Below are 13,663 nucleotides of genomic sequence, written 5' to 3'. Positions count from 1 at the left end.
CATGGCTTTGGGATCAGCCAGCCCTTATGGCTTTGTCACAACTGAGGGAGAAGAAAACGTTAAACACTGGGCCCTAAAGCCCGAAAACAATGAGCACAGACAAGGGAAACAAGTCTGCATCCTTCTGGCCCAAGGAAGCACAGCCTCTCCCCCAGGTTCTTCTCTCTGCAGTAGCACCTGGGGTGCGGGCCAGATTGGGATCCAGCACTAAAAGGCTGTCACTGAACTGTACAACCTGTTGAAAGCCATAGGTCCTGCAGGTAAGGCAAGCTGAGACTTGTGGCTGATCTTTGTGACATCCATATTGCCATTTATTGCATCAAGGCAGTGGTACTTGCCGTCTTTCATAAAGCAGTTTTCAGATTAGCAGCTAAAATGTGGTACAGAAGAGGTTTGGTGTATTGTGTCTTGTTCTCCAGCCATGACTGCAGTTTTTCTCTCACAGGCACATTTCTTAAGGCTTCCCTTACTCAGTGGTTACTATAAATATGGACAAAAATGGGTAGCACAAAAATGGACTGAAGACTTTAATAAAGCACCATAGAACCTAAGAATTAAGGCTTCACATGTAACGAGTTAACTGGGAGAAAGGTGAGAAGACCAGCCACGTTGGGTCTGCCCCAGGTTCCTTTGGGACATCATCCTGACTCCAGCAGGCTGACTAGCAGATCCTTGAGCAGGAACGTAAAAGTAGTGTAAGCACATAGTAACTCTTCCAAAGTACAACCCCACAGTGCAGCACTGAGAGACTTTCCAAGAAAGCCAGTGGCCCCTGGCCTGTACCAGCAATTGTGCGGCTACAGGCCCAGGGCAGTGCCCGTCCCTGTGCTGGCACTGCTGAGGCACCTCCAGCTCTGGGGGTAGTTCTGGGTCCCTCAGACAAGAGAGACATTGAGGGGCTGGGGCATATCCAGGGAAGGGAACGGAGCTGGGGAAGGGGCTGGCACACCAGGAGCAGCTGAGGGAGCTGGGGGGGCTCAGCCTGGAGAAAAGGAGGCTCAGGGGGGGACCTTCTGGCTCTGCAACTCCCTGTCAGGAGGGGGAAGCCCGGGGCGTTGGGCTCTTTTCCCAGGTAATAAGTGACAGGACAAGAGGAAACGGCCTCAAGTTGTGCCAGGAGAGATTTAGGTTGGATATTGGGGAAATTTCTTCACCAAAACAGTGGTCAGATATTGGAAGAGGCTGCCCAGGGCAGTGGTGGAGTTCTCATCTTTGGAAGTGTTCAAAAAAACGCATGGATGTGGCACTTGGGACATGGTTTAGTGGTGGCCTTGGCAGTGCTGTGGGAATGGTTGGACTCGATGGTCCTAGAGGGCTTTTGCAGCCTAAATCTTTCCATGATAATCATGTCAGGCTCCTGATAGTCCTCATTAGACATAGTGCAGTTTCTCTTTGAACCCATATAAACTTTTAGTAGGCTACAATGTGCTCTGGCAGGGAAATCTGCCCTTTGACAAGATGTTGTGTGAAGAACAACTTCCTTTTCCCTTTCTTTATTTTTTTTTGTTTGTTTGTTTTCTGAACCTGCCAATGGCTGGTTTTATGTAATACCCCCTTGGTTTTGCAGCAGAAGAGAAAATAAACCAATTATTCTCCTTGCCACATGTGATGTTACAGACACCTGTCCTGGTCTCGCCCTTGTCCTGTGGTGGAGGTAGATGGGACATGCTCTTACACTGCATTCCAGAGGTGAAGCTCTCTTCCTTTATTAGGAATTTAACAAAAATGCCTATGGTGACACTTCAGCTGAAGAGAGGGGGAGATATCCTTCCCACATAACATGAAATGCCACTGGATGATGCTCCATCTTAAGTCTTTCATTCTCCTCCTCACAATTTTCTTGCAGTTGAGCGACAGAGTGCCCTCTCAGCAGTGTTGCCACTTTCTGCTCCTGTTCCCTAACATGACACATCTGCCACCCCCTCAAAATAGAGTTTGTTTGCTCTGAATCTGCAACCTGCACAGGAAACTGGGCCCAGCATCTCCCTGTGCAGGCCAACAGCTTGCTGGGTGGTCAAGCTCATGGAAAGTGGAGAGTTGAAGCCCCAGCTGTTACTCTCATTAATATCACTATGCAGGGAAGGGTTTGTAGGAAAGTTTAACTTTTATTACGGCAGTAAGTGTGGCTGCACAAACCAGACATGCAAACCCAGTACAGCTGGTGAACATTGTCCCGATTTTCAAGAAGAGCGAGAAGGGGGACCCTGGAAACTACAGGTCTGTCAGTCTCACTTCAGTGCCTGGTAAAGTTATGGAGAAGATTATTCTGGGAGGGATTGAAAAACATCTGAAAGACAACACAGTTATTGGTCACAGCCAGCACAGCTTCATGAGAGCAAAGTCCTGCTTATCAAACCTGATTTCCTTCTATGACAAGGTCATCCACCTGGTTGATCAAGGGAGGCCAGATGAAGTGATATTTCTGGATTTCAGCAAAGCTTTCAATACTGTCTCTCACAGGATCCTTCTGGACACACTGTCCACCTCACAGTTGGATAAACACACCCTGTGAGGGGTAAGCAATTGGCTCACGGGTCAGGTACAGAGGGTGACAGTGACTGGGGTGACATCAAACTGTGGCCTGTCACTAGTGGGGTTCCACAGGGCTTCATCTTGGGCCCTGAGCACTTCAGCGTCTTCATAAATGACTTGGACACAGGACTGGAAGGGACACTGAGCAGGTTTGCAGATGACCCAGAACTGGGAGGAGCTGTTGAGTCCCTCGAGGGCAAGGAGGCCCTGCAGAGAGACCTGGACAGATCCAAGGGCTGGGAATCACCAACCATGGGAAGTTCAACAAGGGGAAGGGCCGGATTCTGCCCCTGGGATGGGGCAACCCCGGGTGGACAGACAGACTGGGAATGAGAGGCTGGAGAGCAGTGCCGAGAAAGGGCCCGGGGTGTCCTGGTCCATGGTCACTTGGCCATGAGTCAGCAGTGCCCTGGCAGCCAGGAGGGCCAACCCTGTCCTGGGGGCACCAGGCCCAGTATCTCTGGCTGGGCCAGGGCAGGGATTGTCCCGCTCTGCTCTGCCCTGGGGTGGCCTCCCTTGCAATATTGGGGCACTTTGAGGGGACACAACGTAGGGAAGATATTGAGCCATTAGAGAATGTCCAAAGGAGGGCAACAAGGATGGGGAAGGGCCTTGAGGGGAAGCCGTGTGAGGACACTGAGGGCACTTGGTGCGTTCAGCTGGAGGAGACTGAGGGGAGACCTCACTGCAGTTCCAGGGTGTTCTATGGTTCTGTGACCCTGTGAAACGAGACTTGGTGCTCACTGCACAGGTCAAATGTGCTGAATGAACAGGGCTGGAGCAGCGCTGGCCGGGAGCACTGGGTGCTCCACCACATGAGGCCAGGCCTGGCCAGCCCATGTCCCCTGAGCACCACAGCCACAGAGCAATAGAGCTGCAAGGGGCAACTGACCCTCTGCAGCAACACCCACCCTGTGCTCAGGCTATTCCTGCACTCAGCCCCCGATAATCCCACCGTGTCCCTGAGAGGATCACCCAAACGCTCCTGGAGCTCTGGCAGCCTTGGGGCTGTGCCCACTGCCCTGGGGAGCCTGGTCAGTGCACAGCCACCCTCTGGGGGAAGAACCTTTTCCTGACATCCAACCTAACCCTGCCCTGACACAGCTCCAGGTCATTCCCTGGGTGCTGTCCCTGGTCTCCCCAGAGCAGAGCTCAGGGCCTGCCCCTCCTCTGTCCCTCCCCAGGAAGTTGGAACTGCAGTAACCTCTCCTGTTCTCCAGCTGAACACACCATGTGCCCTCAGTGTCCTCACACGGCTTCAAATCAAGGCCCTTCCCCATCTGACTGACCGGTCCTAATCCTACTCCTGATCCTGATCTCGATCCTCCCCTCACTCCATTCCTCCCTGTCCCTTTAAGCGCCCCGCCCCTGCCGTGACGTCATCACTGCGCGCGGCCCGTTCCCGCGCGCGCGGCGCCGATCGCGGTGGCGGTGCTGAGATGTGAGTGCGAGGTCATCCCATCCCGTCCCATCCCGTCCCATCCCGTCCCGTCCCGTCCCATCCGCCGCCATCCGGCCGCGGGGAGTGCGTCGGGGCCGCCCGGGAGGCGATAGCGGGGCGGGGAGGGAGGAGCAGGGCGGGGCTGGGCCTGCGACCGGGCCGGGGGGCCCAGGGCGGGGGGCAAGCGCTGCACTGACCTGGCCCCGCGCTCGGTGTGTGCTGCTCCCGCTGCTCCTGGCCCTGGTGCTGTGGCGGCACGGCCTGCGGGGCTGCCCGCGCTGCTGGGCCCAGCGGTCATGGGGTGCTCAAAACTGCCGGCTAGGGCCCCTACTCGCACCGAGAGTCCCTTTCCCCGTTTTGCAAACGAGGGCCTGGAGCAAACAGCGGCGCAGGACTCGCCTATAGCCGTGCGAGGGGGAGCGAGTTCGCTTCCTTGGCCACAGAGCTACTGCTCTCTGAGAGTGCAGATACACTGTAAAGGAGAGAGGAGGGCTGTGAGATGGACGCTTGGGCTCTGTGTGGGTTGCTTTTAGACTCTGGTTTGGGGTGGATGCTCCAAAACCAGCGATTTGTTAGGGATTGAGAGGTTTTTGATGGTAAGGAAGAAACACGTTACTTAGAAGTTGCACAGCCTTGTGTGAATTCTTTGATTTGTTCTTTCCACATTTTCTAGTGAATAGGGGAGACTGCCCACGGGTTAGGCTGAGGTGTCGAACTGAAGTGAGCTTGGCCAGTGGTGTTCCTGAGAAAGGAGTGTGTATTTTGGTGGAGTGGAAACACTGGTTAGTTTGGAGGCTGCTGAAATGCAGCTTCATTTGCTGAATCCCATCATTTGCTGAGTGTTTAAAAGCCATGTGGTTAATTTGCCTGGTAAGGCCTGTCCCGAGGAACAGGCCTCCCTCAGTGTCACCTGAAAGGAGGGTGTAGCCAAGTGGGGGTGAGGCTCTTTTCCCAGGCAGTCAGCAAAAGGACAGGAGGACACAGTCTTAAGCTGCTCCAGGGGAGGTTTAGATTGGACGTGAGGAAGAATTTCTTAACAGAAAGGGTGATCAGACATTGGAAGGGGCTGCCCAGGGAGGTGATGGAGTCGCCGTCCCTGGACATGGCACTTAAAACCGTGGTCTGGGTGACAAGGTAGTGTTGGGTCAGAGGTTGGAATTGATGATCTCAGAGGTCTTTTCCAGCCTCATTGGTTCTCTGAGTCTATTCCCTGCTCCAGCAGCAGGCTGGGTGACAGCAAACATGTTCTGTGTTCTGTCTTCCCTCCTCCCAGAAGGGGTAAAACCACATCCGACTGTCAGACACTAACAGGTAGTTTTGCATAGCTGAGCTGATACATCATGGCTGTGAGAGTCCATGGGTGCAGGAGGAGCTGGGGGGTAGGCAGAGGTAACCCAAGCCTGGCTGTGGGATATTTAGGAGAAGAAAAGTGGGCTTTGGGATGACCTAATTGCACCTTTACAGTACCTGAAATGAACCTACAAGAAAGATGGAAAGAGACTTGGACAAGGGCCTGGAGTGCCAGGACAAGGGGGAATGGCTTCCCACTGCCAGAGGGCAGGGTTAGATGGGATACTGGGAAGGAATTCTTGGCTGTGAGGGTGGTGAGACCCTGGCACAGGCTGCTCAGAGAAGCTGTGGCTGCCCCATTCCTGGGAGTGTCCAAGGCCAGGTTGGACAGGGCTTGGAGCAACCTGGGCTAGTGGAAGGTGTCCCTGCCCACAGGCAGAGGGCTGGAAATAGATGAACTTTAAGATCTCTGCCATCCCAAACCATTCTGTGATTTTATGGAAGGAAAATGTAAAGTTTTCTGGTCTTGTGAAACTGAAACTTTTCTGTTCTGTACTGTCCAGTGACTCAACTGGTCTCATGCAGTGGCTTTCAGCTCCTGAACTGCAGCCCTCTCACACCTTGCACTAGAGCACAGAGCTGGATAGAAATGTCCTAAAGCTGAGTGACATACACAGGTTTGTTTTACTTAGTCCCCTTTGCAGCACCTGTGGAACAGTCCATGGACTGTTCCTGCTGCTGGTGTGAGAGGAGACATTTCCTCTCCCAGCAAGCCCTGATACTGTCACATCTGTGTGTGGGTTTCCTGTTCTCCATGCAGAAAGCCATGGGTGTTTCCTGGTGTCTGCAGGGAGTTGGGTGTGCAAATCTTCATTTGTGTTGCTTTGTGGAGTTGGTGTATTAAGGAAAAACTGTGAGGCTGAAAATCGGGAAAGTAAGTTTGGCTGTTCAGAAGTGGTCTCTTCCACTCTTCCATCAACTTTATTGCAATCCAGAGAATAAAGTAATTGCTAAGCAGAAGCAACGAGACAATTGGATGCTGTGAGCTGGGAAGATTTTTTCCTGTTGACTGAGTTTGCCTGTGGTGCCTATGGAGATGGAGATGTTTCCAGCATCCTGCAGCACTGCATGTTCAGTGCCACTGTGCAGCTCCCACATGCTTGTGCCCACATTTCATTCCCTGAACCTTTCATTCATTGGTAGTTGAGGGTGTCACACACAAGTTAACACAAGTTGAGGTTATTAAAATGTGGGAAACATCTGGAATTCAGCTAATGTCCGGCATTTCAGTGCTAAATAGTGGGGTGCTGAATTTGTCTCCTTTTGGATCTAGAGCAAAGAGGGAACTTGGGGTAGGGGAGGTCAGAATCCGGTTTAAGACTGCTGAGAAGTTGAAGTGAGAGCTGCTGTGGCAGCAGTGCAGCAAACTCAACCTCTTCACCTGGTCTTTTCGAGGATGACAGAGCTTTGGGATCAGCTTTTTGAGGCTGGAAGCAGGCATAATTTAGTGAGGGTTTGTTCTCAGCAGCCCTTCCTTCCTGGCAAACACGTGCTGCATGGCACAAACACTTTGGAGAAAGCTGGTGCTTGTTCCTCTGGAGCCAGGGCTGTGTCAAGAGGCACGAGCTGCTTGTGTGCCTCTGCCAGTTTTTTGGTTGGATAATTAAGGTGTTTTGTACTTCTGTGAATCTGAAATTATAGCTTTAAACATGAGTGCAGAGTGTAAGGTGAGGCACCCATTGCCCATGCGAGCCTTCACAAGGGGTGGCTCCTACACATTGGACAGAATGTGTAACTCGGGACTCTAGAGAAGGCAGTGGATGCCCAGTATGTTGCAAGCAGGTTTGCTGTTATATGCCTAACTGTAATTTCTTGCTTGTGAACCCTTTTGTCACTAGGCTGTTCTTTGGGGTTTATTAGGGATTGATTCTCAGAATTGAGGAGTTAAAAGTGAGATTTGAGGTAAGTGGGGCCCATTCGGTGTTGCTTTGGATGCCTCCAAAGGGGAAAAGGAGTAAGCAGGATTGAAAAAGAAGAGTTTGCTAGGACTCAAAAGAAAATAATAAGAAATCTAGCACTAGGTAATCATGCTGTCCGGATTTTCCAGGCTGAACAAAACTGGGGATATTATAGGGTGCTTGGGCTCTCTCCCAGTGAGGGTGAGGAATTGGAAATGTACCTCTTACTGAGTGAATTTCTATGTGTTATGTCTGTCTTCCTCAAAGCTGCTCTGTAATGCAAAATATTTCCCTTTTGCTAAACCATCTGGACTTGCCTAATTAACTCTGCAGTTATGGTGATCCTGAGTCAGGATGGAAGTTCAGTGTTTTGTGTTCTGTCTTTTGGGTGTGGGGCTTTTGTTGTCTGTGCTTTTCTGCATTAAGCAGTGCTGTCTGCAATTTGTTGTTGAAGGGCTCCCTCACCAACCAAGCGCAAGGACAGGTCTGAGGAGAAGTCAAAGGACCGTTCCAAGGATAAAGCAGCCACGAAGGAATCGGGTGAGAAGGATCGTGGTCGGGACAAGACGCGCAAAAGACGCAGCGCTTCCAGTGGGAGCAGCAGCACCAGGTAGTTACTTTCTATGGGGAGGAACAAATAACGTTTCCAGAAATCAGCTGCTTGATTTCTGGTAGTCTTGGGCCTGTTGAAAGCTTGTATTGTGTTAGTCACAGTGAGTTTTGTCTAACTTATGGTTATATTTTAGGTATGAATTTCTTTGGCTGTTTTGTGAGGTGTGGCCCCTCAGTTTTTGTTGTTCTAACTCACAGTCCCTCTCTCTTGTACTTATCAGTTTTTCAGCCATTGCTTTTCTGGGTATTCCACTAATTTTATTCCTTTCCCCCTCTCAACAGATCCCGTTCCAGCTCAACTTCCAGTTCGGGGTCCAGTTCCAGCACTGGTTCTAGCAGTGGCTCAAGCTCCTCTTCTGCCTCGAGCCGCTCGGGGAGCTCCAGCACTTCACGCAGTTCCAGTTCCAGCAGCTCCTCTGGGTCTCCCAGTCCGTCTCGACGGAGACATGACAACAGGAGACGCTCCCGCTCCAAGTGAGTTTCATTTGTCATCTAGGAGTTGCCAGATGGCAGCTTAATTTCCATGCAGAATACGAGACTGTGATCAGAACAGGTTGTTCTCTGAGGACCATTTGCTTTCTCCATAACTTAGAGATCTGAATTTTGTTAGAATGGGCGTGCTCCGTTTCCTTACAATCCAGACATACGCCCTGTAGGAACAGAGATTAAAAACCTCATTTTAAGGAGTGATTCTAGATATTATATTTTGTAAAGGCAGTCTTATTCAATGTTTCCCCAGTAGTATGGACCTAGATCAGAGTAGAGCTCTTCAGTTCTTGTAAATTACAGCTAAGACTAACAAAAAAGTCAGGGCTAAATCTGGGATATATGTTTATGTGTGTGTGTATGTGTATATGTATATATATATATATATATATATATATATATATATATGTATATGTTCTTATTTATAAAAAAATAAAATGGGAAGGGGACCAAAGGAAGCATTTTCCTGTAAGGCTGATGTGGGAATCAAACTGTCTTAATGTCTGTAAAGTTCTTCCTTTGGGTAAGATAAAAATCTACCTAAACCACTTTGGGTTTTTTAGTGTATCACTCAGTTTATGGACTTTAGGATCAGGAAGAAGCATAAATATAAGTTTTCTGCATACTGATTTTTTTTTTTATAGATTAAAATTGCATTCCAGTATTTTTTTAACTGCAAAGGCGTTGTGATCTGTAGCTACTTAAACAGGGGTTTTTTAACAGTTCTGGACCTCTGTAGTGAACAGAAGATCTAGAAACACAAATCATTGGATCTCTTAATTTGACTGCTTGTGGCTGCTGTGCTGTTTATGGCCTCATTTTGGCTCTTTAACTGTTGAGGCAAAGAATGTTTTTTTGTGTTAACAACTGGGAAATCCTTGAACTATGGCAGCAACTTTATAGAAGTGTTTGCTAAATGTCCTGTTTGTTACCCTAGTTGTTGTGAAGTTGAGAAGTTGCAAAAAAAAAAGCTCTCAAATTCCAGAAGGTTCTAAAGCAAAAGCAGAAGGGCAAATGCAAGTCTTGAGGTGTTTCTGAGTGGAACAGCCTCACCACCACCCCAACACCTCTTAACCTGTAACTTTCTCAGAAAAAAGGTGTCCTTCCAAGAAAAATGGTACTTTTTAATTGTGTGATAATGACTGGCTTCTTGGTTTTGTCTTGCATGTTCCCTGAAAACTGTGAATATTTTCTATTGCCCAAATCAGGTCCAAGCCACCCAAGAGAGATGAGAAGGAGCGAAAGAGGCGGAGCCCATCCCTCAGACCCACAAAGGTGCATGTTGGAAGGCTCACTAGAAATGTGACCAAGGTAATGGCATGTTCCCCTGTGGTATCAAGCATTCATGTTGTTCTCTGAGAACGTGTGAGTGGCTTTTTCAAAGCTCTCAGGATGTTTTGGTTGCTAGAGAGGTGCCAAGGTGTTGCTGTTGGAAGTTCCCGCTTTATGTCCAGATTGATTAGGGAGGAAAATTTTAGTAGGGTTTTACCATGCAGGCTTCTGAGACTGTGTAGTGCTTAAGAGGTCTGCCTGCTTTGACAGTATCCCAGACCTTATATCCTGTTTCATTAGAAAGAAGTCTATAGAAGTTGGGACAACAGCTGAAGTTACCTTGGAGGCATTAATGATATCTGGCAGTTCTTGATGAAGGATCTACAGAGAGCTGGGCTGGCTTGAGTTGTCTTTGCTAGAAGGCAGTTTAAAGGTCTTCAGGGGTAAAAGGCTGCTGAAAAAATGATGTGCTGTGGATTTACTGCTCTGTGGCAGTCAGACCTGACCGGTGAGTATGGCCTGTGTCCATAAAGCTTGCTCTTTCCTTGCAGGATCACATCATGGAAATTTTTTCTACTTATGGAAAGATTAAAATGATTGACATGCCAGTTGACAGGCTAAACCCTCACCTCTCCAAAGGTTATGCTTATGTGGAGTTTGAGAACCCAGATGATGCTGAGAAAGCCCTGAAACACATGGATGGAGGTAGGTATCATCTTGCGAGGAACCTGGGGATATCTAAAAATCTTTAGATGAATTTGATCTGAAAGTGGATTAAAGGTGATAGGGATGTCTTTGGGGAACTGATCTGAAATACTGTCAGCTTTCAGCCCAGATGGCTTTTGTGTTTCAGGACCGATCCAAAACATCACAGAACTATTAAAACTGATTTTTTTTTTTTTTGAAACAGTGGTAAGATTCTTTAACTTGGAAAGATTTTCACAGAAACTTAACATCTGAGCTGCAGTTTGGTAGGATATTAGATTAAGAAGTCTAGTATGTGTGTGGACTTTGTCAGAGTAGCCCCTGAGTGGGGGGTGGAGGCGGCACCTTGGGCTGATCCCGCTTCAGTCGCTTGTGACAAAGCCGTGAGTTGCAGTAAATGTGATGGATGTGTAGATGTTGGTGTTGAAAAATACTGACTCCTGGCTGTTTGTGTGGTTCCCCCAAAGGCCAAATTGATGGGCAGGAGATCACTGCCACAGCCGTGCTGGCCCCACGGCCCCGGCCGCCCCCCCGGCGCTTCAGCCCCCCCCGCAGGATGCTGCCACCGCCCCCAATGTGGCGCCGCTCGCCCCCGCGCATGAGGAGAAGGTGAGAGCTGTCACAACTTGTGTTTCCTTCTCGGTGTAACAGCACGGTACTGCTGAAGTTCTTGGCGTGGGGACAGTCCTGTTGGACTTGACTTTCCCCTCCAAGTGACAGGAACACTTTTGGGCAGTTGTTGAACCTGGATTGCAGTTGCCAGCTCCTCAGTAGCTCCAAGGTGACCTGCCCTGGTCTGCATCCCGGATGCAGCCTGTGGGAAAGGTCAGGTGCTCCCCACCCTGTTCCCTGGAGCCCCTTCTGCATAAAGGCTTTGAGGGGAACAGACTCTGGCTGGCAGGACACTTGTGGCAGCCTGCACCAGCTGCCTGTTTTTTGGAAGTCCTTGTATCTCCCTCCCTTATTTCTTAATCGGCACATGACCAAAAAGCAGTCCTGTGTCAGGTGAGTGGAGTACACCGGCCCCAAGGTGTGACCTGACGTGCACATGCCCATTGTGTGACTCAGGGCTACCTGATTGTGCGCAGATAAGTTGTTCTGAGTCTTTACATGGGCTCCTCTGTCTTAGAAATTTGCTTAAATTCATATCAGTACTAACTTGATTGCTGAACAGCTTTGAGCCATAGGTTTAAAAATGAGCACTGGTTACCCTGACAAAAGATCCGCTGCCTGTTAGTCCTCCTTTAAACACACCTTCTGAGGTCTGCCAGGTGCAGGTTTGCTATTTCCTCCTCCTTTGTTTTCTTCCCCAGTCCAACTTTTACTGTCCTGTTAAAGTTCTGTTAATATTCTGTGCCTGGAACCCTGATGTCATAGCTGTGGTCATACAGGTTGATTGTAGTACTGAAGAGCTTGAAGGTAAACCATTTCTTGAGGTTATTTCCTCTAAGGAACTTCCCTGGAATTTAAAAGGGCTTGGATAAGCCCTCCCCTGAATATCATTGTTTCAGAAGTCAAAGCTGACTTCAGGTGAAGGAGAATCTGATGTAGAATGAATTTGAGCTCATTTTCCTTGAGGAAGAAGATAAGTTTCTTGTCTGTTGTTTGGATACTCAACATTCTTTCCAGTTCCTGAAGCAGAGGTAGGATAGTTGGGATATTCCTGCTGTGTAGTCAGTGTTTGAATTGCCCTTTTCCTCTCTGGAGCTCTCGATCTCTTTTCCCATGGGGTGTGAGGGATTTTGGAGGGAGGCTGGGAAGTGTTTTTAAAGAACTGACCAAATACTCAAACCTGTTGCTGTTGTCTGCTAACGGAAGCTTCCTCCTCCTTCTCCTGCCCTACCAGGTCCCGATCTCCGCGGCGCAGATCCCCCGTTCGCCGGCGATCCCGATCCAGATCTCCCGGACGAAGGCGCCATCGCAGCCGCTCCAGCTCCAACTCCTCCCGATAAAGCAAAAGGACTGGACAGCTTTTTATTTTTTAACTTAAATCCCATCAGACTATATATTGTACATTTTTTTTATAACGAGTCTGGGCGAGGAGAAGTGAGAGAGGTAAGGTGGCAGTGAAGGCAACCTAAGAGGAGAGAGCACCAGTTCCTGGCCAGTAACCTTTGCTACTGGGGTTCCTGGCATTGAATAGAAATTATTTAAAAATGGCTTTGATTTTAAAGGCTGCAAAAACATCTTTTCCAGGTAGAGGGAAGGAAAGATGTTTCAGCCCCTCTTTCTCCAGTTAGCAGGTTGCTGCTTGGTGATTGTAAATGCTTAGCATGCTGTACAGATCAGCATGTAAATCTTGAGCTGTTTCAGAACCCCAGTGAGTAACCCAGGGGGGCATTTATTTTGATCTCTAGGTGCCAGCACAAGATTTTTCAGGGCAGCTGGAGTCCAGACCTGCCCAAAACTTTAATTAAATGCAGAGTTGTTGCTTTATTGCAGTGCCCCATGATGATTAGTTTCTGCCGAGTGAGCTCTTCTGTAACACTTATATCAGGGGATCACCTCAGAAGCAATGGTCCAGCCCACTGAACATGACACTTTAGAGAAGAAGCTGGAAACCTAAGAACTGTTCTGTAGCTGCCCCGTTAATTGATTTCTTTCACTTTTTCTTTGAGGGTGTTGATAAAAACTTCTTACACAACCCCCAGTAAAATAGTGTGAGTGCTTCTGCTTTTACAAATCCCAAATGAGCGACTGAGCGCCAACCTCCTGGAAACTTCAAGTCAGAGAGGGAGGCTCAAGGTCACAGTGCTGGCTGGATTATCTGGGGTTCACACAGGGAAAGGCAAAGAATTTACCACCTGTTGTACAGCCAATACTATACAGACTTTGTTTTGTTTTGTTTTGTTTTGTATAACTTTGTAGCCTTTTGGGCCATGTTGTGTTTGTACTTGCGTAGGACCAGCAATTACTGAATAAAGCAGTAGGTTGAGAGTAGCTGTCTTTTTTTGCTGCCTCGGTGTGGGCACGTGGGGCCCTTCCTGGGGATTCAGTGCTGCGGGAAAGGGCCCTGGGTATCCTGATCCGTGGCCACTTGGCCATGAGTCAGCAGTGCCCTGGCAGCCAGGAGGGCCAGCCCTCTCCTGGGGGGCATCAGGCCCAACATCACTGGCCTGGCCAGGGAGGGGATTGTCCCGCTCTGCTCTGCCCTGGGGCAGCCTCATCTGCAATACTGGGGGGCACTGCAATATAAGAAAAATATGAAGCCATTAGAGAGTGTCCAAAGGAGGCAATGAAGATGGGGAAGGGCCCTGAGGGGAAGCCGTGTGAGGACACTGAGGGCACTTGGTGTTTTCAACTGGAGAAGAGGAGAATGAAGGGAGACCTCACTGCAGTTCTAACTTCCTCAGGAGGGGCAGGCCCT

General features: G+C 49.2%; 1 protein-coding gene and 1 long non-coding RNA gene across 2 annotated transcripts; one reads left to right on the top strand and one right to left on the bottom strand.

The window, feature by feature from the left end:
* Positions 1–2,094: 2,094 nt before the first annotated feature.
* LOC116794926 lies at positions 2,095–3,949 on the bottom strand. Its single transcript, XR_004359922.1, has 3 exons — positions 3,822–3,949; positions 2,387–2,506; positions 2,095–2,287 (listed from the first exon to the last, which is right to left on the bottom strand). It is a non-coding gene; the product is annotated as an uncharacterized LOC116794926 (long non-coding RNA).
* RNPS1 (RNA binding protein with serine rich domain 1) lies at positions 3,920–13,236 on the top strand. The gene is made up of 7 exons (XM_032704130.1): positions 3,920–3,973; positions 7,676–7,831; positions 8,116–8,307; positions 9,528–9,630; positions 10,143–10,296; positions 10,764–10,905; positions 12,143–13,236. Coding segments are annotated over exons 1-7 (855 nt in total). The 5' UTR covers positions 3,920–3,971; the 3' UTR covers positions 12,249–13,236.
* The last annotated feature ends 427 nt before the right edge of the window (positions 13,237–13,663 follow it).

Source organism: Chiroxiphia lanceolata, chromosome 16 (assembly GCF_009829145.1).
Source record: "Chiroxiphia lanceolata isolate bChiLan1 chromosome 16, bChiLan1.pri, whole genome shotgun sequence".
Taxonomy (NCBI): domain Eukaryota; kingdom Metazoa; phylum Chordata; class Aves; order Passeriformes; family Pipridae; genus Chiroxiphia; species Chiroxiphia lanceolata.
Note: the sequence above shows the minus strand (reverse complement) of the source record. Positions and strands in the feature narration are given on the sequence as shown.

Coding starts and splice junctions, on each gene's coding strand:
- RNPS1 (XM_032704130.1), top strand. Junction 7,832..8,115: donor AGTGGGAGCAGCAGCACCAG/GTAGTTACTTTC, acceptor CCCTCTCAACAG/ATCCCGTTCCAGCTCAACTT. Junction 10,906..12,142: donor CCCCCGCGCATGAGGAGAAG/GTGAGAGCTGTC, acceptor CTGCCCTACCAG/GTCCCGATCTCCGCGGCGCA.